The sequence below is a fragment of the Cetorhinus maximus genome, chromosome 1 (assembly GCF_964194155.1).
Source record: "Cetorhinus maximus chromosome 1, sCetMax3.hap1.1, whole genome shotgun sequence".
Lineage (NCBI taxonomy): Eukaryota > Metazoa > Chordata > Chondrichthyes > Lamniformes > Cetorhinidae > Cetorhinus > Cetorhinus maximus.
Window position 1 is genome coordinate 178,035,691 of NC_135879.1, and position 23,561 is coordinate 178,059,251.

Here is a 23,561-nt window from a genome sequence, read left to right on the forward strand (position 1 = left end):
AAGCACTGAGAAGTATGCACGCAGTGGCACTTTAAATATGGCACCCAGCATGATGAAGCAGTGAGTTGATGACGTGGCAGGTGAATGAGAACCTGCCTGCCCGCCATGGAAACAGTGTGTTTCCCAGGAATGCATAATTAATGTGGCTGGTTTGGGCCGATACAGCATGAAAGCCGCCATTGCAACTGGTGGGTACAATATCGGTTTACCCGCCCACTACTGCACTTAGTGCAAATCTGGGACGATTCCGCCCAAGGTGACTCAAGCCAGTGACAGAAGCAGGCAAACAGAAAGGCAGAAAAGTAGTGATGGACTGAAGTAGGGATGGGGGTGTGGGGGGCAGGGGGGGCACACAAAATGCTCGAGAGGAGAGAAATGAAGAATGGCATGGCTCGGTGATAGGAAGAGGAAGAAGCATGAGAAAAAGATCCAAAAGGGTACAAGAGAGAATAGACACCTTGTTCCTTTCCTTCCTACATTGTTGCTTTCCTTCCTACATTGTTGGTTCCCATGCAGACCATGATTAGTGGCTACACATGTGCCTCCTTCTGTAATGTTTTTCCAGTTATTTTAAATGTTCCTTATCCTAATACCTGAGAGGGGAGAAGGAATGCTGGACTGTCTAAATTGCAAAAGATAATATCCAGCCTTTTAAGTAGCAAGTTTTCTATTTTCTCCAACAATAGAGAATTTAACGTCATCCCTTGACATTTAATGGCATTACCATTGTTGAATCCACCACTATCGACATCCTGGGGGTTACCATTGACCAGAAACTGAACTGGACTAGCTATATAAATACTGTGGCTACAAGAGCAGGTCAGAGGCAAGGAATCCTACAGCGAGTGAGTCACTTCCTGACTTTCCAAAGCCTGTCCACCATCTACAAGGCACAAGTCAAGAATGTGATGGAATACTCTCCACTTGCCTGGATGGGTGCAGCTCCAACAATACCCAAGAAGCTTGACACCATCCAGGATAAAGCAGCCCGCTTGGTTGGCACCACATCCACAAACATTCACTCCCTCCACCACCGGCAAAAAGTGGCAGTAGTGTGTACCACCTACAAGATACACTGCAGGAACTCACCAAGCCTCCTTCAGCAACACCTTCCAAACTTACGACCACTACCACAGACAAGCACAGTAGATACATGGGAACACCACCACCTGGAAGTTCCCTTCCAAGCCAGTCACCATCCTGACTTGGAAATATATTACCATTCCTTCTGGCATACTGGGTCAGAATCCTAGAACTCCCTCTCCTAACACCACTGTGGGTGTACCTACACAACAGGAACTGCAGCGGTTCAAGAAAGCAGCTCACCACCACCTTCTCAAGGGTAATTAGGGATGGGCTGGCCTTGCCAGTGACACCCATTCCGTAAATGAATAAAAAAAGGTTTTCTATTACCACTGCATTATTAATTTAATTGTGTCTCCTGTTGAACCACCTCATTATTTTTGTGTCATGGTAATCCATTTGATGGTTTTAGGAAGGGATATCTTTCTTCCAACAGTGAGTTTGTTGGAGAGGATGATTTTCTCAGGGCATTCCCACTTCTAGCCTGTCCGTCCCTAATCGATTGAGCACCACCATTTCTTCCTCTGAGACTGCCAGATCCCCATGTCTCAGCAGCGTGATCATTCTCTGAAAATCTCATGAAAATCTGTCTGATTGTTGGGTTGTCTCTTTGCATTGAAGACATTTATTTAAGATCATCACCAGAACAATAGAAAAAGTCAGGAGAAATTTGTTTTAGAGCAGATGGCTGACAAGACATAGAAAGCTTTACCAAAATTCATAATGGGCAGGATTTTCCCCCCGTCGAGGGCGAAGTTGAAGGGCGGGCGCGCACACACTTCCGATCCGTGCCCCCAATCGGGGGCACAGCACCATTTTGTGTGGGTGGGCCAACTAAGGCCCGCCCAGCGTGACGTCCGCACAGAAGTGCTATGCGCTCCCTGTGCAGACAGAGGGGGAATCCCAAAATCGTGAGTGCGCTCTTTCACGCACAAAAGAGCGCACTCATCTCCCTGAGGCTGCACTTCACCTTAGGGAGATCGGCTCTAAATGTCAAAAAGCTAAAAATAGAATAATAAAATTTCCCTAACGTGTCCCCTCATGTGACACTGTCACATGAATTGGGACATGTCCATAATTTTTACAAAAACTTTATTAAAATTTTTAAAAACCTACATGAAACCTCATCCCGCACGTGGATGAGGTTTCATGCTTTTTCTAATTCGCGCCGGGGCTCCTGGCCTGCCCGCCAACTTTAAGGTTGGAGAGGTAGGTCTTTTAATTACTTAATTGATTCTGTTAATGGCCTCAATTGGCCATTGGCAGGTCAGTGGGCGCGCAGCTGATTTTGCTGTGCCCCGCCTACCTGATCATTTAAATGGGCCGCGGTGACGTCGGGAGTTCCGCCCGATATCACCACGTGTCATTTTACGCGTCGGCGAGCGGGCCCCACCCGATGCGTAAAATCCTGCCCGATAGCTTTGAAAAGGGAAGAGAACAAAAAGTTGAAAAATAATAATTTAAAAGATTATGGAAAAAAGTAAAGCAGTGGACTTAATTGGTAACCCTTTTAACATTTAAGAGATAGCAGCAGAGATAGTGGAGGTGCTAGCTATGATTTTCCAAAATTCCTTAGATTCAGGAAAGGTCCCACTAGATTGGAAGCCAGCAAATGTTACATTGCTTCTCAAGAAAGGAGAGAGAGAGAAAACCGTGATCTACAGGCAAGTTAGCTTAACATCAGTCATTGGGAAAATGCTGGAATCCATTTTTTGAGGAAGTCTTAACAATGCACTAAAAAAAGCGTAGTATGATTAAAATAAGTCAACAAGGTTTTACCAAAGGGAAATCCTGTTTCACAAAGTTATTAGAGTTTTTTGAGGATGTAACAAGTAGGGTAGATAAAGGGGAACCAGTAGGTGTAGGATTTCCAAAAGACATTCAAAAGGTGACGCACAAAAGGTTAATAGGTAAGATAAGGACTCAATGGAATTGGTGGTAATATATCAGCACAGGTAGAGGATTGGTTAACGTACAGAAAACAGAGAGTGGGCATAAACTGGACTTTTTCAATGCCATATTATAGGCAGTGATAGTGGAGTGCCGCATGGATCAATGCTGGGACCTCAGCTATTTACAATCTATGTTAATGACTCAGATGAAGAGACAAAAAGGTTGTATCCCACATAAGAGATTAGCGTGCAATATGAAAGGGCATGGAATTGGGGGTAGTGTATCGAGATGGATAGAAAACTGGTTGGCAGACAGGAAACAAAAAGAGTAGGAATAAATGGGTCTTTTTCCAAATGGCAGGCAGTGACTAGTGGCGTATCGCAGGGATCAGTGCTGGGACCCCAGCTATTCACAATATATATTAATGATTTAGATGAGGGAACTAAATGTAATATGCCCAAATTTGCAGATGACACAAAGCTGGGTGGGAGGATGAGCTGTGAGGAGGATGCAGAGATGCTACAGTGTGATTTGTACAAACTGAGTGGGCAAATGCATGGCAGATGCAGTATAATGTGGATAAATGTGAGGTTATCCACTTTGGTAGCAAAAGCAGGAAGGCAGATTATTATCTGAATGGCTATAAATTGAGAGAGGGGAATGTGCAACGAGAGCTGGGTGTCCTCGTACACCAGTCACTGAAGGTAAGCATGCAGGCGCAGCAGGCAGTAAAGAAGGCACATGGAATGTTGGCTTTCATAGCGAGAGGATTCGAGTACAGGAGCGGGGATGTCTTGCTGCAATTGTACAGGCCCTTGGTGGGACCACACCTGGAATGTTGTGTGCAGCTTTGGTTTCCCTATCTGAGGAAGGATGTTCTTGCTATAGAGGGAGTGCAGCGAAGGCTTACCAGACTGATTCCTGGGATGGTGGGACTGACATTTGAGGAGACATTGAATCGGTTGGGATTATATTCGCTGGATTTCGGAGGAGTGAGGGGGGATCTCATAGAAGCCTTTAAAATTCTAACAGGACTAGACAGGGTAGATGCAGGAAGGATGTTCCCGATGGTGGGGGAGTCCAGAACCAGGGGTCACAGTCTGAGGATAAGCTGAGGATAGCTCTTGGGGCGAAAGGGATCAAAGGATATGGGGAGAAAGCGGGAGCAGTCTATTGAGTTGGATGACCAGCCATGATCATAATGAATGGCGGAGCAGGCTCAAAGGGCCGAATGGCCTACTCCTGCTCCTATTTTCTATGTTACTTGCTGCACCTGCATGCTGACATTCTATGTATAGATATGGCCAGCAATTACAAACTAGTCAGTTTAACTTCAGTGGTGGGCAGGGTTCTAGAAACAATTATTTGGGATAGAATTAGTGGTCGCATTGAAAAACATGGGTTGATAAGGAAGAGCCAACATGGATTTCTAAAGGGGAAATCATGTTTAACTAACTTGCTGGAGTTTTTTGACGAGGTAACAGAGAAGGTCAATGAGGGTAATGCTGTTGATGTGGTGTACATGGACTTTGAAAAGGCATTTGATACAGTGCCACACAACAGGCTTGTGAGAAAAGGTATTGCTGATGGAATAAAAGGGACAGTAGCAATGTAGATACAAAATTGGCTGAAAAATAGGAAGCAGAGAGTAACGGTCAATGGATATTTTTCGGCTGGAGGAAGGTTTGTAGTGGAGTTCCCCAGGGGGTTGGTATTAGGACCTTTGCTTTTCCTGATATATATTAATGATCTAGATCTTGGTGTACAGGGGCAATTTCAAAGTCTGCGGATGATACAAAGCTTGAGAGTGTTGTGAACTGTGAGTAGGACAGTGTAGAACTTCAAAAGGACATAGACAAGCTGGTGGAGTGGGCAGATAGGTGGCAGATGAAGCTCAATGTGGAGAAGTGTGAGGTGATGCATTTTGGTAGGCAGAACATGGACAGACAATATAACATAAGGGGTGAAGTTTTGAAGGGGGTGCAGGAGCAGAAAGACCTGGGTGTATATGTGCATAGATCATTGAAGATGGCAGGACAGGTGGAGAGAGCAGATAATAAAGTACGTAGTATCCTGGGCTTTATTAATAGGTGTATAGCGTACAGGAGCATGGAGGTTATGCTGAATTTATATAAGATACTCGTTAGGCCTCAGCTGGAGTGTTGTGTACAGTTCTGGATGCCACATTATAGGAAGGATGTGAGCATATTGGAGAGAGTGCAGAACAGGTTTACAAGAATGGTTCTAGGGATGAGAAACTTCAGTTACAAAGAAGAGAAAGGGCCTAAGCAGCAAGAGGCAAAGGGGGCTCTAGAAGGTCAAGGAGTTGCTGAACATGGACCACTGCAACGGCGAGGATTGGCTTGACTATGGTTGTATCGCTGGTGATACTCTTACCTAGAGATGAGCCAAAAGCAATGCTGGAGGCACCTTCATATGTCCCAGGATGCGGTTTCTCACATCTGTGAATTTCTCCAGTACAAGCTGCGGCCACAAGGGCTCTGGAGGAGTAGTACGGAGCTCCTGGCCTGCAGTGAGTGAATATCTGAGTGCTGTTTAAATATGGTGCAAGGACCTTTGATCCCAATAAGTAATGATGGAGCAGGCGACATCCTGCCTGCCCCGCCAAAAAATTTGCCAAGCTCCTCGCGGATGCATAATTAATGAGCTGAAAAACAAAAGATCGTGTGTGTTCACCCACCCCGCTACCCAGTGGAAATCGCACTGGCCATCCTGTCCACCACCGGTCTTAGTCTCCGCAATGGAAAATTCTGCCCATTTTTCCGTTAGTCAGGGAATCTAAAACATGGGAGCACAGGCTCACAATAATGGGCCAATCATTTTGGACTGAGATGCGGAGAAGTTACTTCACTCAAAGTGTTGTGATTCTTTGTAATTCTCTACCCCAGAGGGTTCTGGATGTTCTATTGTTGAGTTTTCTTTTATTCGTTCATGGGATGTGGGCGTCACTGGCAAGGCCAGAATTTATTGCCCATCCCTAGTTACTGTTGAGAAGGTGGTGGTGAGCTGCCTTCTTGAACCTCTGCAGTCCATGTGGTGTAGGTACACCCACAGTCCTGTTAGGCAGGGAGTTCCAGGATTCTGAACCAGCAACAGTGAAGGAACGGGTGATATATTTCCAAGTCAGGATGGTGAGTGGCTTGGAGAGCAACTTGCAGGTAGTGCTGTTTCCATGTGTCTGCTGCCCTTGTCCATCTAGATGGCAGTGGGTATGGGTTTGGAAGGTGCTGTCTAAGGAGGCTTGGTGAGTTCCTGCAGCGTATTTTGTAGATGGTACACATTGCTGTCACTGTGCATTGGTGCTGCAGGGAGTGAATGTTTCTGGATGGGGTGCCAATCAAGGAGGCTGCTTTGTCCTGCATGGTGTCAGGCTTCTTGAGTGTTGTTGGAGCTGCACTCATCCAGGCAAGTGAAGAGTATTCCATCGCACTCCTGACTTGTGCCTTCTAGATGGTGGACAATAGATGGTGGACAGGCTTTGGAGGGCCAGGAGATGAGTTACTTGCTGCAAGGTTCCTAGCCTCTGTCCTGCTCTTGTAGCCACAGTATTTATATGGCTAGTCCAGTTCAGTTTCTCATCAATGGTAAACCCCAGGATGTTGATAGTGGGGGATTTAGCAATGGTAATGCCATTCAACGTCAAGGGATGATGGTTAGATTCTCCCTTGTTGGAGATGGTCATTGCCCTGACACTCGTATGGCACGAATGTTACTTGCCATTTGTCAGCCCAAGCCTGGATATCATCCAGGTCTTGTTGCATTTGGACATGGACTGCTTCAGTATCTGAGGAGTCGTGAATGGTGCTGAACATTGTGCAATCATCAGCAAACATCCCCACATCTGACCTTACGATGGAAGGAAGGTCATTGATGAAGCAGCTGAAGATGGTTGGGTCAAGGACACTACCCTGAGGCACTCCTGCAGTCATATCCTGGAACTGAGGTCATTGACGTCCAACAACCACAACCATCTTCATTTGTGCTAGATATGACTCCAACTAGTGGAGAGTTTTTCCCCTGATTCCCATTGATTGCACTTCTGCTGGGGCTACTTGAGGCCACACTCGGTCAAATACTGCTTTGGTGTGAAGGGCAGTCACTCTCACCTCACCTGCATTTAAGGCTGGCATTGACATATTTTTGGTTTCTCAAGGAATTAAGGGATATGAGGAGTGGGCAGGGAAATGGAGTTGAAGCCCAAGATCAGCCATGATCATATTCAATAGCAGAGCAGGCTCAATAGGCCATGCGGTATATCCTTGCACCTCTTTCTTATGTTCCTTTCAGAGAACTGGTGCTGGGCATCAAATAAAACATAGGATCTGGAAGTAAACCATTTAGACCGTCAAAACTGTTCCTGTATTATACAGGCGGGTTTTTCAGCTCCTGTTTGTGGTGGGCGTCACAGCCAGCAGGAGCGGAAAATATCAGGAGATTGTAAAAATTGGTTTCATGTTGTAAAAGCAGTTTGCGATCGCCCAGTCCACCCATCAAGGGCGGGCCATGTTTTCTGCCACCGCATGCAGGAAGCTAATTTCAATACATTAGAATCTCATTGTAAACCAGAATCATCCCTCTACTCTGGATCATGAGCTCATGTTGGCGTGATTGCACACCGATGTGTTTCACAACAGTACATAAGTGATGTGCAACTGGCGACCTGCACTTCGAGATTTGTTTGCCTACTTTGCTTTGGGCAGCAATCGTGGTCATCAGCGCCAGGCTTCTCGGGCAGCACCAGATCACTTTTAGGGGGGTTCACGGGCAAGTCTCTACTTACCAGACCAGCGGTAAGGTGGGGTGGCTTTTCAACAGCTGCAGAGCTAGGGCTTGCTTGGGGAAAGGGGAGAAGTGACATCAGGCAAGGGAAGAGGCTGCAGGTCGAGGGCGAAGTGGGGTATCCCAGTTTGTGTGTGGGGGCAACATTGATCTCTGCAAGTGGCCTCAAGATGGTGAGGGCTGAGGAGGTAGTCTCCAGAGGAGATGAGGCCAGAAGCAGATGTGAGGATGTGTGTGAGAGAATGAGTGGTAATGCCCCTTGAGCTGTCAGTGAGTGAGATGCCAGTGAATGTGTGATGGGCTTGTGAGTGTGTAAGTTTGGTTAACTTACCATGGCTGCACGGATAAGGTTATTCATTTTCTTTCTGCACTGGATGGCCAACCTCCTCTGTGCAGCATTGGCACTGACCATCACTGCCACCACCTCCCAAGCCAGAGTGGCGAGATTTCTGGACCTCCTGCGGCCAGAGAGGGGATAGAGGACATCACAGAAGGCCTCCAAATGGCATTCCAGTGATGGGTCACTGAACTCTTCTTGGCCTTCGGGGCCATGCCTTCACTGGAGAAGTCCTGGGCTGCAAACATTGAGAACTGTGTGCAAGGCTGCAGTTTGGATATGGTACCCGGGGGAACAGTGAGCTAATGGCGTGGTGGGCAATTCAAAGGGCGCCCACCAGCGATACGGCGTGTTTCCTGTGGCTGCATAATTAATTAGGTGGGAAGCGGACGATACGGTGCAAGAACCCGCCCTTACAGCTGGCAGGAAAAAAGTCTTTTTTTTTTGCATCCGCCACTGCACTTTGTGCAATTCTGGGAAAATTCTGCCTAAGATTATAGCAGATCTGTACTTAACCTGCATTTACCTGTCCTTATTCCATAGCTCTTGATACTTTTACCTAGCAAAAATGTATTGATCTTGGTCTTGCACATCTCAATTGATCCAACACCAACAGCCTTTTGAAGCGAAAGTTCTAGATTTCCACTAGCCTTTTTGTGAAAAAGTGCTTCCTGATTTCACTCCTAAATGGCCTAGCTTCTTCATTTGTAGGAAATACTTTCTCAGTACCTACCCTCCCAAATTACTTAATCGTTTTAAATACCTCGATTAGGCACCACTCAATCTTCTAAACTCAAGGGAAGTGGTTTCCTTCAACATTGTGGAATTCAATATTTCTATGAAAAAACATTGTCTGAGAAATACATGAATTAAATTGCATTCACAACTTCAAAATAAGTATTATAAACTACACTTCATCATAGTAGAAAGTGCTTTTAACTTTGAAATTCACTTACCCATCAAGCTCAGCTGTCTCTATGTAAATCAAGCCATATGGTTCACTGCTAGATAACAGTAGTACATCTGCCTAATACAAGGAATACAAGGATTGAAGCACCTATGATAATATATATCACTGATTTTACACAGGTATAATTATGCTTTATATATCATGATAAGGCATGTAATGAAAATAGAATATCAAATCTGTTCCTTTCATAGACCAAATACAATCAATCTTGTCCTGAACTCGAACCTATAAGTTCAATCTCTTGATTTTTTTAGGTGTACCTGTTCCTAATCTTTTTGAAACCAATCTTCATCAGCTCCTAGCTGACAACCTCAACTGCTTTTGCTAAAATAAAAACAGAGAATGCTGGAAATACTTGGGGGGCAGGCAGCATCTGTGTAGAGAGAAACAAAATTAAAGTTTCAGGCCAAAGATATTTTGCTAGGATTGGAAAAAGTTAGAGATGTAACAGGTTTTAAGCAAGATTACAATAAGGGAAAGGTTGGGGAGAGAACAAAAGGGAAGGCTTGTGATAGGGTGGAAGACAGGAGAGATTAAATGGCAACAGGGATGACAGCATAAAGCAAAAGGAGATGGATGTGCTTTTGCTTTGAACCAATATCCCTTTTGTCATTTAACCTCTCCTGCCTTCCATCCTATCATCGACCTTCCCTTTGGTTCTTTTCCCTCTCTCCACTTTCTCTACCTTTTCACTTGCTTAAAACCTAGTACATCTTACTTTTCCAATTCTGACTAAAAGTCATTGACCTGAAACAGTGGGCATAATTTTCTCAGCCAGGTGGAGGTGGGTTCTGGAGCGTGAAGGATGGGAAAGTCACAGAAATGGATGTCAGGTCGGGATGTCAATGTGATGCTGCCCTCTTCTGGCTTTCCAATAGCGGGTTGGCTTGCAAGTCTAGTGGGTAGCCCTTGTGGGTCTGGCAGATAAGCAATTGAGGTAATTAAACAGGCAATGGAGAGCCTTTTTAACCAGGGATCGTTCTTCCTACTAGCATCCAAGTTCTAAGCTGCCTACACTTCACTAATTGAAGAAGACAAATGTGCAGTGGGAACTCATCAATGAATGAAACTGTATTGACATGAGCAGTGTAAAGGATGAAATGGAAAGCCTGTGGTTGGCCACAGTAAAAAGCTTGCACTGACAGAAACAGTTCTTTCAGCCTAAAACCAGTGATTTTGTTACAAACAGCAACTTTGTGCAACTTATATCAAGTGCCTTGAGTACCATTGAGGGTAATCTCACCTTATTACTTGTGAGATACCCCTGTTACATGGGAGTTTACATGTTCTGCAGTTTGTTGGACTGAGGAGGAGGTGCAGCTTGCATCAGCTCAGCAGCAAGAGTGACAGGGGCAGCAACTTTGGCTTGTTGTCAATTTTTGATTAATTATACTCCTGTGAAATGCCTTGGAATATTCTAATACCTTAAAGCAAGTTGTTGTTGTCCTGCAAGGTTCTTGGCTGTCCTGCACTCTTTCTTCTCACTGAAGTCTCACCCTCACATTCTGCCTGACAAAGTGCAGCTGCTTTCAGGCAAAAGATATTGCATCTGGGTCCTCCGCAGCCCATCATGGTCAACAATAGTAGAACTCACACCTTTGAACCAGAGGCCTCGTTCGCCCTCTCAGGAGAACGTAAAAGATAATATAACGCTAATAAAGGAAGGAAGGGGAGTTCTCCTAGTGTCCTTGCCTAAATTGACCCAACACTCAAAACACGAATCAAGGAAGAGAAGTTGGGGAATGGTACTAGGTAAATTGCTCATTCAGACAGCCGGTGTAGACACGATAAGCCGAATGGCCTCCTTCTGTGCTGTAACGATTCTGTGAAGTAATTTATTTAATTGTTGTTTGTGTGTAAATTGGCTGCCATGTTTCCTATATCACAGCTTTGACTATACTTCAAACAGTATCTCCTTGGCAGAGTATGTTTCGCGGTGTCCTGAGGTTGTGAAAAGAGCTATTTAAAGCAATTTTTTCTTCTTTTCCAGAGGTTGATTAACTTCCAACTCTTAGGCTCTTACAATAGGAGAAACATAATGCATAGGAGGACTAAAATAGATAAACAAGCTCAGATGCCAGGCTCTAAGAGATTGTGTTAGGGTGATTTCAGTTCAATATTAAGAGAAGTGAGCTTTTCTAAATCCAGAATGTACAAAACATAAAGAGTTTTTTTTTTTTGCATTGATGTTGGTTTTTATATTTCTAATCGTGCATGAGCTAGTGCTGTTGGAAGGCATTCAGTTGGTAGGTGAAAGGAATGGGTCAAATGGAAGATGCGACTGTTGGTGTGCTGGGGTGAGGGCCTGGTGAAGAGAATCTCTCCTCACTAATTTGTTCACTGCTCCCCTTTGGTCTTCCTCAACATCCTCTTACTCCTCATCCACTTGCTTCTCCACTTCCTCCTGCTGTGATGACTACAAGGTTTGGCCTCTCTGAATTGCGTAGTTGTATGGTAGGCAGTAAGCATTGCAAATCTGGAAACCTGCTTAGGACTCCTGTGGATCAGTACAGGCACCAAAACCTTCATTGAAGGATGCTCATGGTTGGCTCATTGAGAGGTTTGGCTTCTGTGCGGATCTCATTATTGATCCTTTACAGGTATAACCTCCTGCTGAAAGCCTTTCTCCACCTCCTCCTTCTTCTAGTAGCTTGTCCTGCTCTGTTGGTCTCTCTCCATTCTTCCAGTCATGCTTAGTTCCAAGTGGAAGCCCGACCAAACCAACTAAATTTGGAATCAACGTATTTTCACACAAGCTTTTAAATGAACAGAAATGTATTTCAGCACCAGCCAGACCACTCCCTGTAGACTACTCAAACTTTAGTCAAGGATGGGGAAGCCCCAAAGATAATTTCACCAGAGAAATATTCTAGAAGGTTAAGAATGTTAAGATGGCAGGAAAATAGCATCAAATCAGCATTTTACACTATTAGACATCATGGTCTACCTCTGCTGAATGCTGTAAGTGATCATCAGGTGTACACAAATGCAAACCCCTTTACCAAGATAGCGTTCTGTACACTTCCCGTTAGTGGTGTATGTGCGCATCTCAGATCCAATTTTTGAGCATAAGGCAGCCAATAGCTCCTAAAAAGTTGGAACTTCACAGCACAATTTAGTCCCTATTAGCTGGTTATTTACTAAGTTCTGTTTGTGGGAACTTGCTGTGTGCTAATGACTGCCATGTTTCCCAATACAGCATCAGTGATTACACTCTAAACATTGTTATTTGGCTGCAAAGCAGTTTGGAATGTCCAGAGATTGTGAAAGGCACTATATAAAGGCAGTTTTTTCTTTTCTTGAAATAAATAAATTTATGAAACAATTTCCAATTAAGAATAAAGGACAAGGGAATGATATTCTCTTGAGGTTGTCCTACTCTTCTGCTAAAATTATGTCAGAAGAATTACAGAAAGGCTGAAAAATAACTTAAACACCGTTCGTCTGGGATTTCTATAGTTCTGTCCAAATGACACTAAATGAATGGTAAGCTTCTAGGGAAATTCATTTATCCCGATAGGTCAAAGGTAGTAGGATAAATAGAGATTACAACAAAAACAGGTTTCAGAATAAGACACATAATAAATACAGAAGTGGATAACACTACTGAAAGCTATGTGAGTTATAAAAGCTCTCCAAAAGAAGAATAAATAGAGATTAGGAAAGCTAACTAGGTATAAAATTACTGGTCAGCACATGAAGGAAAGGAGCACTTAGGAATGAAAGGAGCAATCTTGAAATGTTTTGCAGAATTTTTGCAGACCAGGGTGAAAGTAGGACTTCATTAGAACCTGTACAGTGAACAGAGCAGTCATTTCTGGAAAGAAGTATTCAAATAGATACTAATGCAAAGGATTCTTGTTCTTGCATACCGAAGGCTTATGAAAACATGCCACCAACAGTAGTGGTGGCTAGAATCACTTCTATCAATGGTACGAATAAAGAAAGTTCAGAACTAAACGGGGAAGGGATGGGGAAATAGATGACAATGGAAGAAAGAAAGAGGGAGAATAGATGGAAAGAAAGCTGTCAAGAGGCGGTAGGGAGCCTGCAGAGGAATATAGATAGGTTAAGTGAGTGGGCAAAAATTTGACAGAGGGAGTATAATGTGGGAAAATGTGAACTGTCCACTTTGACAAGAAGAACGGAAAAGCAGTATACTATTTAAATGGAGAGATTGCAGAACTCAGTGGTACAGGGGGATCTGGGTGTCCTGGTGCATGAATCACAAAAAGTGAGTATGCAGGTACAGCAAGTGATTAGGAAGGCAAATGGAATGTTGGTGTTTATTGCCAGGGGAATGGAATCTAAAAGTAGGGAAGTTTTACTGCAGTTGTACAGGGCATTGGTGAAGCCATATCTGGAATACTATGTACAGTTTTGGTCTCCTTATTTGAAAAAGGATATAATTATGTTAGAAACAGTACAGAGAAGGTTTACTTGACTCATTCCTAGTATAAGCCCTTCATTTCATGAAGAAAGGTTGAACAGGTGGGCATATACCAATTGGTGTTTAGAAGAATGAAAGGTGATCTTATTGAAACATATAAGATCCTGAAGGGACTTGACAGGGTAGATACCGAGAGGATGTTTCCACTTGGTGGGGGGGTGATGGAGACTAGAGCTAGGGGACAAAGTTTAAGAATAAGCGATCTCCCTTTTAAGACTGAGATGGGGAGAATTTTTTTCTCAGAGTCGTTAGTATGTGAAGTTCCCTTCCCAGAGAGCAGTGGAGGCTGGATCATTGAATTTATTCAAGGCAGGGTTAGACAGATTTTCGATAGAAAAGGGTGCCTAGGATTATGGGGGCAGACAGGAAGGGCCAAATGGCCTACTCCTGCTTCTATGTTCCAAGGAAACTACAGGACAAACTGGAGGGCAAAATAATGGATGCTAATGAAGGGAAGCGGAAAGGGAACAGGCGCTGTGTTTGACTAATTTATCAGAGTTCTTTGAGGACAAGCCGAGTGGATAAAGGGGTATCAGTAGATGTAGTGTATTTGGGTTTGCAAAAAGCATTTGATAAGATGCCACATAAAAGGTTACCACACAAGATAAGAGCTCATGGTGTTGGGATGATATATCACCATGGATAAAGGGCTGGCTGACTAAAGGAAACAGAGTGGGGAAAAGGGGTCATAAAGGGGTTGAGTTAAGGCCACAATCAAATGCAGCCGTGACTTTATCGAATGGCAGCGCAGGGCTCTGAAAAAGAGTCATACGGACTCGAAACATTAACTTTGTTCCTTTCTCCACAGCTGCTGTCAGACCTGCTGAGTTTTTCTTTTTTTTATTATAAAGGGGTCATTTTCAGGATGGCAAACTGAAACTAGCGGAGTGCCACAAGGGTCAGTGCTGTGGCCTCAGTTATTTATGATCTACATCAATGAGTTGAGTGAAGGGACCGACCATACAGTATTGTAGCCAAGTTTGCTGATGATACAAAGATAGGTAGAAAAGCAAGTTGTGAGAAGGATACAAAGAGTCTGCAAAGGAGTACAGATAGATTGAGTGAGTGGGCAAAAATTTGGCAGATGGAGTATCATGTGGAAAAATGTGAAGTTGTAAACTTTGACAGGAAGATTAGAAATGCAGATTATTCACAAATCACAAAAGTTTGCATGCAGGTACTGCAAGCAATTAGGAGGGCAACTGGAATGTTGGCCTTAAATTCAATGGGGATGGAGTATTAAAGTAGGGAAGTCAACTGTACAGGGCATCAGTGAGACCACAACTAGAATACTGTGTAGTTTTGTTCCCCTTACTTAAGGGGGAATTTACTTGCTTTGAAAGCAATTCAGAGAAAGTTCACACAACTGATTGCTGGGATGAAGGGGCTGACTTATGAGGATAGGTTGAGCAGGATGGACCTATACTCACTGGAATTTAGAAGAGTGAGAGGTGATCTTATTGCAACATATAAGATTTTGAAGAGGCTTGACAAGGTAGGTGCTGAGAGGAAGTTTCCCCTCATGGGAAAATCTAGAACTGGTGAGCATAGTTTAAGAATAAGGGGTCTCCCATTTAAGACTGAGATTAGAAGGAATTTATTTTCTTCAGAGGGTCATTATTCTTTGTAATTTTCTTCCACAGAGAGCAGTGGAGACTGGATCATTGAATATATTCAAGGCTGATTTGGACAGATATTTGATCTACAAGGGAGTTAAGGGTTATGGGTGCAGGCAGAAAGGTGGAGTTAAGGCCATAATCAAATGCAGCTGTGATTTTATCAAAAGGTGGTGTAGGCTCAATGAGCCAATTGACCTATTCCTGTTCCTATTTCTTATAAAATTATTTTTTGAATGTATAAACTGGAAGTGGTACTTTGGGAGGGTAAGCGGGAATAGATTGCCAATAGGATTTTGAAGTTCTCGCACTCATTGAAGGGAGGAAGAGTGACAGCATGATAAACAATAGTGACCCATTAGTGTTTTAGCTATAATAATCTTTCATGATAACTTTTCCTAGTGGCAGCCCACAAATTGGAAGATCTTTAAAAACTCAAAATTTCTCAACTTTTTTTATTCATTCGTGGGATGTGAGGGTCGCTGGCTAGGCCAGCATGTATTGCCTATCCCTGACTGCCCTTGAGAAAGTGGTAAGCTGCCTTCTTGAACCACTGCAGTCCATGTGGTGTAGGTACACCCACTGTGCTGTTAGGAGGGAGTTTCAGGACATTGACCCAACAACAGTGAAGGAATGGCAATACATTTCCAAGCCAGGTGGTGAGTGGCTTAGAGGGGAGCTTCCAGGTAGTGGTGTTCCCACGTGTCTGCTGCCCTTGTTCATCTGGTCGTGGGTTTGGAAGATGCTGTCTGAGAAGGCTTGGTGAGTTCCTGCAGTGCACCATGTAGATGGCACACACTCCTGCCACTGTGCGTTGGTGGTGGAAGGAGTGAATGTTTGTGGATGGGGTGCCAATCAAGCGGGTTGCTTTGTTCCGGATGGTGTCAAGCTTTTTGAGTGTTGTTGGAGCTGCACTCATCCAGGTAAGTGAAGAGCATTCCATCACATTCCTGACTTGTGCCTTGTAGTAGATGGTAGACAGGCTTTGGGGTATCAGGAGATGAGTTACTCATTGCAGGATGTCTTGCCTCTGACCTGCTCTTGTAGCCACAGTATTTATATGGCTAGTCCAGTTCAGTTCCTGGTCAATCGTAACCCCAGGATGTTGATAGTGGGGGATTCAGCGATGGCAATGCTATTGAATGTCAAGGGGTGATGGTTAGATTCTCTTTTGTTGGAGATGGTCACTGCCTGGCAATTGTATGGCGCGAATGTTGCTTGCCACTTGTCAGCCCAAGCCTGGATACTGTCCAGGTATTGTTGCATTTGGACATGGACTGCTTCAGTATCTGAGGAATCACGAGTGGTGCTGAACATTGTGCAATCATCAGCAAACATCCCAACTTCTGAATTGAATCCCACTGACTAAATTTCCTTCCTTTCCTGTAGGCAGGCAGGAAGGTTGTAGGGAAAGAGGGAGGGAAGGAGAGAGAGTAATGGTTAATGGGTGTTTTTCGGGCTGGAGGAAGATTTGTAGTGGAGTTTCTCAGATACACTTGCTTTTCTGATGTATATTGATGATCTAGAGCTTGGTGTACAGGGAACAATTTCAAAATTTGCAGATGATACAAAACTTGGAAGCATTGTAAAGTGTGAGGAGGACAATGTAGAACTTCAAAAGGACATAGACAAGTTGGTGAACTGGACGGATAGGTAACTGATGAAGTTTAATGTGGAGAAATGTGAGGTGATGCATTTTGGTAGGAAAAATATGGAGGGACTGTATGGGATGCAGGAACAGGGGAACACGAGTGTATATGTGCATAAGTTATTAAAGAGGCAGGACAAGTTGAGAGAGCAGTTAAAAAAGCATACAGCATCCTAGGTTTTATTAATAGGGGCAAAGAGTACAAGAGCAAGGAGGTTATGTTGAACTTGTATAAAACACTAGTTTGGCCTCAGCTGGAGTATTGTGTCCAATTCTAGGTACTACACTTGAGGTAGCACGTAAAGACATTGGAGAGAATACAGAAAAGATTCATGAGAATGGTTCCAGGGATGAGGAACTTCAGTTATGAAGATAGATTGGAGAAGTTGGGACTGTTTTCCTTAGCGAAAAGAGGTTGAGAGGAGATTTGATAAGGTAATTCAAAATTATGAAGGATATGGACAGAGTTGATAAGGTGAAACCAGGATCGAGAACAAGAGGGCACAGATTTAAAATAATTGGCGAAAGAAGTAAAAGCGATATGAAAGAAAACTTTTTCACACGGTAAGTGGTTAGGGTCTGGAATGCATTTCCTGAGATTGTGGTGGAGGCAGGTTCAATCGAAACATTCAAGAGGAAATTAGATGATTATTTGAAAAGAAACAATCTGCAGGGTTACGGGGAGAAGGCAGGAGAATGGTAATCGGTGAAATGCTTATTCAGAGAGCCGGTGCAGACACGATGAGCTGAATGGCCTCCTTCTGCACTGTAACAATTCTGTGATTCTGTGAGGGAAAGAGGGAGGGAGGGAAGCAGGAAAGGAAGGAGGGATGGATGGACAGATGGATGGATGGATGAAGGAAGGAAGTTTTAATTGCTACTTACAGTTACAAAATGGTTATTCTCCATCTTAATTATATCTCCCACTTGAACATTCATCCATTTTTCTCTCCGAAATCTACAAGAAAATAAAGTGAGTGCTGCGAGATAACATCAAAGCAAAAAACATTCTAGTGAATTTCTAATGGCATTGCTCATGCTAGTTTATAATAAGACCATTATAATGTGTGATACAAAATGGAGGTGAATGTCTGTGGCAAAAGTTCACACCCAATGATTTTAATTCAGCTTATCTCCTCTGGTAAGGCTCATGGATAAAAAAAATCTCTCACTCTTCTAATGACTGGCTCTTTGTTTTTTTTTATTTTTGTGTTACTCTGTCTTTGTCCTCTTTGCCTTTTTGCTCTTCATGTCTCTTTGCTCAGTGATAAAGTCCTTTCGAGCTTTTCGTCTTGCACTCATCATAACGTAAGACGAAAAGCTTCGACATCTCTTTTTTCAGCAATACTCAAGTTCCAAATTACTTTATCAATCTGGTTTCTGGATCATTCTGTCTGACTTTTTCCCATTGGGCTGGATTTTACTGTGGTCCCCAACCACCTGGCTAAAAAGTCAGTGGCAAGCCCATCCACCATGGTGATGGCTGCCCCTCAGCAATTTAATGCTGGGAGCAGCGTTAATTGCTTTAAGATGAGGCTTCTTCCCCTATTTTGGGAAGAAATCTCTCTTCAGAGAGTAGCTGGCCAATCTTGATTTACACTCTGTTGTCCCACAGCAACAGACGGGAGCGGTGGCCACTGCTGGGATTACAGGCAGTTCCAAAGAAGAGGAGCCTGGTCTTTAGATAAATCCGGGTTATCACCGGGATCAGGCTAACAAGCCCCAGCGAGTGGGGTAAGGGGGGTGGGGGGCTGGGTTTGAGAGGCAAGAGGGTGAGGGTAAAAGGGGAAGGATGACTTTGAGCAGGGGGTGCCTTCCATGGGCACAGGGGACCCACAATGGAGGAATCCCAGCCCCTTGTCTGACATCATCCCATACAGCTAAAGCTCCCAGGCTTCCCGCATGGGCCTCCCCACTGCGGGTAAAATAGCACCATGGGTGGCATAAGGCCCTTAAGTTGCTATTAATTGGCCACTCTATGACTTAGGCCCAAGAGCGAGCAGGCCACCTGATATCTCCACTGCCCCCCGTAAAATTTGAGACACACTTGGGGCAGGTGGACAGGCCATGAGCTGGATATTATGAGTCCCCCACCTTCACCATTGTTTCAATCTCTTTCTTTTTCTGTCCTCCCTTGTCATGCATCTTTCCTCTGTGTATGTTCAATATTTCTGTGGAGCTTTCAAATTTACCTGTTCAATATTTCTGTGGCGCTCTCAAATTTACCTTTGTAATGTGCTGGTTCATGTATATGTATCCCTTATGCCTTTTTGAAGGTTTAGGGAAATCAGAAGGATATGAGGCATCGGGTCAACTAGGGTAAGAGGTTAGAGGTAAGTGAACAAGTTGATAGACAGGGGAACGACATATATTACAATGTGAAGAAGAGCAGGGGCAAGAAGAATCATGGTGTGGACATTAGGGGAATGAAATGGGGCAAGAAGATGGGTAGGGGGAGGGGAAAGCTTTGGGGAGAACGAGGGGTGGAGTTGTCAGAGAAGACGGGGGTAAAGGCAGTGCACAGGAAATGGGGAGGGAGATGGGGAAGGAGGAAAGGAAAAGTTTAGTGTTTTATCCAAGAGGTACCACTAAGTGAAAATTGTCAGAGGGCGGTGGGATTGAAGCTGGCTTTGTTGTTCGATCTCAGTGATTACTGGAGCAAAATAAAAAGCTGGTTGAGAACATACAAGGGAGAGCCCTACCTGATTTCCATTTAGTGGAAGGGGGAGCCGCTTTTTCCCAGCTGGGAGAGTGATTTCTGCTCATCATGGGGGGAATGAAGAATTGGGCAAGGACAGTCCACACTGTTAAGTCTTGTTCCATTAACTAACCCTAATGCAGTCCTTAATCATTCTTTGCCATTATATTCACCATGCAGGCACAGTACCTTTGGCATCCTGAGCCCATTTCCTTTTTATAAAGAATAAGCTTATAGTCTTGGGAAACAGGAAAGTAAAGTTGGCTGGAGCACAAGATATTCTCTGGTGAGGAGCTGGGAGATACAAAACTGAGGCAATACACTCCTACAACTAGTGGGAGCATGGAAAGTTTACCATGGTAGTTTCCATTATAAATGTAAATATATAAATTTATAATGAGAAACAATTGGCATCAGAGCATGACAAAATATGACAACAGGCAGTAAGATTCTGTAGACAAGACATATACCAGAATATTATGTAATAATTATAAATAGAGAGATAATTAATTTGAGGAAGACAAACAAATAGCAAAAGGGTGTGACTTACTTCCTATCGATGAGAATCATAACCTCCCGATTGTTGACGTGATTGTCATTCTTATAGCGATGCTGGAAAATTAACCAAATGATAAAAATCAGTTAAGTTCAGAGAGAATTGCTGTCTAAATAGAGCAACACATACCAGTCTGTCTTTAAATTATGCAAAAACCATGTTTTCTGACTCAGCATGTCTCAATAAAAATAATGCATTTTATTTCTCAATATTATTACATGGGCCTATGTCACACTCAACTGTGCAGGTGAACTCAATCAGCTAAGAGCCAACAAACTGATTTAGAGAGGCAGAGGTTTATTTTAACAGGTAAGATTTCAAGGGAAACTAAATAGAACTAATAGTTGTAAATGAGTACACAAATTAGATAAGTTCCCATTTTAAACTATTTTTCCTTTGCCATTTTAAAATTTAAATAATGGGCAAAAATTTGAATTTCAGGAAGGAATAAAATAGGCAGATCAATCACCTGTTATCCCTAATAAAATTAATGGAAAACAAAATGAGGCAGAAAGTATAACAGATTGCTGACCCGTTCCCTGTTTAACACTCTGCTGAAGCTGAAAGTTCTGTCCAATAATTCTTACTCAGAAATGAGAAGTAATTTCCAAGAGGCAGGAAGTTGGATTTTCTTACCATAAGAATCTGTGTGTGCCCTCTTAAACACAAAGGTTTACACTTACACTTACGATGGCACAGAATCTCCAGAGTGGAATTTAAACTTACAACCTTCTGATTGAAGGAGAAGGTTCCACCCCAAGTAAAGAATAATACCCAAAATGATCAAGTGCATACTAAAGGTAAAGAATTAATAGCTACAAGTGCTTTACATCCTATTTGTCCAAATGGGGTGGAGTACCCCTAGCACAAGCAGTTAAGTGATCATAAGATACATATAGATGGGAAAGCTATTCAAACGTCTTAATTTATTCATACAGAGCAACCCGACATTCCTCCCCAATTGCTGTATCCAATGATGTCATAATCGATTCCAGAATCCTTGATTCTACTACTCTGCCTGGATGTCCATTCCAAGTGATGAAGAACCTCTGGATATCAGTTCCAAAGTTACCTTTTAGACCATAAGACATAAGACATAACGACTTTTGGTTGTTATTTACTTGTAGCTCTTAATCTTTTTTGTTTTAATCACTCTACGTGCCTCTTTGATAATGAAAAAAAGTTTTTCTTTTTTTTTCTCTTAACTCTAGATTCCCAATAGCCTCTTGGTTCTACTCTGCATTGCCTCTAGTACTCGACTGAGTCACTTCTTTCTCAGCAACCATTCCTGGACATGATACACAAGGTGCAATTTGACTGGAGCATTGCAGTTTGATTACAACTTCCTTTGAATTGTATTCTGTTTTGACTGTAAATCAAAATACTATTGACTTTGTTTGTTGTTATTCTGGATTGTATGAACAAATTGAAGCTGATTTTCACTTTGACTGGACATAGGCAGGACATAGGTGAGGTTATTAAATCTTTTCTGACACTGTATCTTGGTTCTAGGCATCATGGCTTCCAGTCACGCCTGTTTAGTTTGGTCAGATGGCTTCTTCCTCCGGTCCACAGGAAGCCCTTCTGGCCCTTACTGCCTCCAGCATAACATCCAGGAAACAATCAGAGAACTGGGCAGCCATGTTTTCCTTATGTCCTTACCTCCTCCAGCCTTCAGAGGCAAGGTTTCCTGCAAACATTCTGACTTGTGTCGGGGTCCCTTTAAATAGAGAATCTTCATTCATAGAGTGTGGGTTGTCATCAGACACGCCATCTGTGATTAAGTCAGGAAAACTGGAAATGGAGTGCTAATGCTGCAGCTGAATTAAAGAGCCAAGGTAAAGCCTGCTGACAAAACAGTCAGGTTCCTTGCCTGCAACCAGCTATCCACCGCATGCGGGTCCATCAAGATAAAATTCTGACCTTTAAATTAATGACTAATGTATTAGTAATAAACTAAACATTAATTAGTCATTTAGTAGCTGAAATAAGAGACATGCTATCAAAGCTTTTCGTATTGCACTCATCAGGATAGTTTGCAAGAAATTTCCAACAGTAAGGGGGAACAACAATTTATATTGCATGAGAAGAGTGCTGATTGGTTGGCAAGTAGACTCTGATTGGTGGAAGCGTTGCCATGGAGAATGCAGCATGGAACAGTTAACTGTCCAGCTTCGTTCAAATTCAAACCAAGCAGGTCAACTCTGATTGGTCAAGGCATTGCCCTGGGGAATGAACCAGGGAATGACTGTTGCCTAAGCTTTTGTTTAGTTGAAAAAGGCGCAATATGAGGACATGTTCCTTATGTCTGCAAAGGACAGGCCCCATGTGTGAATATATGTGGCTTCTAGTGTGTAAAGGTGAGCCACACGGCAAGCTTGATCCCTGAGCCCGGGATTGTATCATACAGCACAGCCCTTTGGCTACTCACAACAGGTAAAGTACTGGCCATAGTCAAGCAGCCATACTTGCAAAACAGTGTCCAACATTAGTTGTGATTCCGTGATTGGACAACAACTGCTAAACAATCCTGATTGTGCTAAGAATTACATTGAAAGCCAATTTAATATTGTGGGTCAGGCTCACAGGGTGGATCACTTACTCATGCTAGAAACCACATATATTCACACACAGGGCCCTATCCTTTACAGACAAGAGGAACATGTCCATACATTATGTGTTTTTCAACTAAACAAAAGCTTAAGAAACAGTCACTCCCTGGTTAATTTGCTGGGGCAATGCCTTGACCAATCAGAGTCAACATGCCCAGCTTGAATTTGAAGAAAGCTGGACAGTTAACTGTTCCATGCTGCATTATCCATGGCAACGTCTCCACCAATCCACTTTCCAACTAATTAGCGCTATCTTCTCATGCAGTGTAAATTGTTGTTCCCCCATTACTGTTGGGAATTTCTTGCAAGCTATCCTGATGAGTGCAACTTGAAAAACTTTGATAGCGTGTCTCTTTTTCAGCAATACTTAAGTATTAATTATTATGGTTTATGAACCTAAATCAAAAATATATGAAGTTTAGCCATGTGGTATAAACCTGTGATTAACAACCATTTGTCTCAAATTCTTCCCTTCTCTGTTTCAACAGAGATTTTATAATAAATGGTATGAAGCCCCAGCTATTCTTTTGTAATGGCATAATTCGAGGGTCTATTATTCTTACAATATAGAGGGAGTGAAGTTCTACAAAGATGTGCCCACTTATCCATCCAAGTACTTTGAGGCACTGGAGAAAGCACAAGAAAGATTTACAAGGATGATACAGGAACTGGAATGAAACCTGCCAGGAAAGACTGAAGAGGCTGGGCTCTATTTTGTCAAAAAGAGAAGGCTGAGGGATGACTTAATAACGGTCTTTAAAAATATGAGAGCTTTGATAGGGTAGATATAGTGAAGATGGTTCCTTTTGTGGGGTAATATCAGTACAAGATAATCACTGATAAATCTAATAAGGAATTCAGGAGGAATTTATTTATCTAGACGGTAGTTAGAAAATTG

At 43.1% G+C, this 23,561-nt stretch overlaps 1 protein-coding gene across 1 annotated transcript in view; it reads right to left on the reverse strand.

Moving 5' to 3' along the window:
* LOC144685630 (putative phospholipid-transporting ATPase IM) overlaps positions 1-23,561 on the reverse strand; it is a 329,489-nt gene that overhangs the window by 225,426 nt on the left and 80,502 nt on the right. The window contains exons 6-8 of the mRNA XM_078550359.1: positions 20,046-20,107; positions 17,683-17,755; positions 9,070-9,140 (exon numbers count right to left, since the gene is read on the reverse strand). Coding sequence (XP_078406485.1) covers positions 9,070-9,140; positions 17,683-17,755; positions 20,046-20,107 — 206 coding nt within the window. The remainder of the gene's footprint in view (positions 1-9,069; positions 9,141-17,682; positions 17,756-20,045; positions 20,108-23,561) is intronic.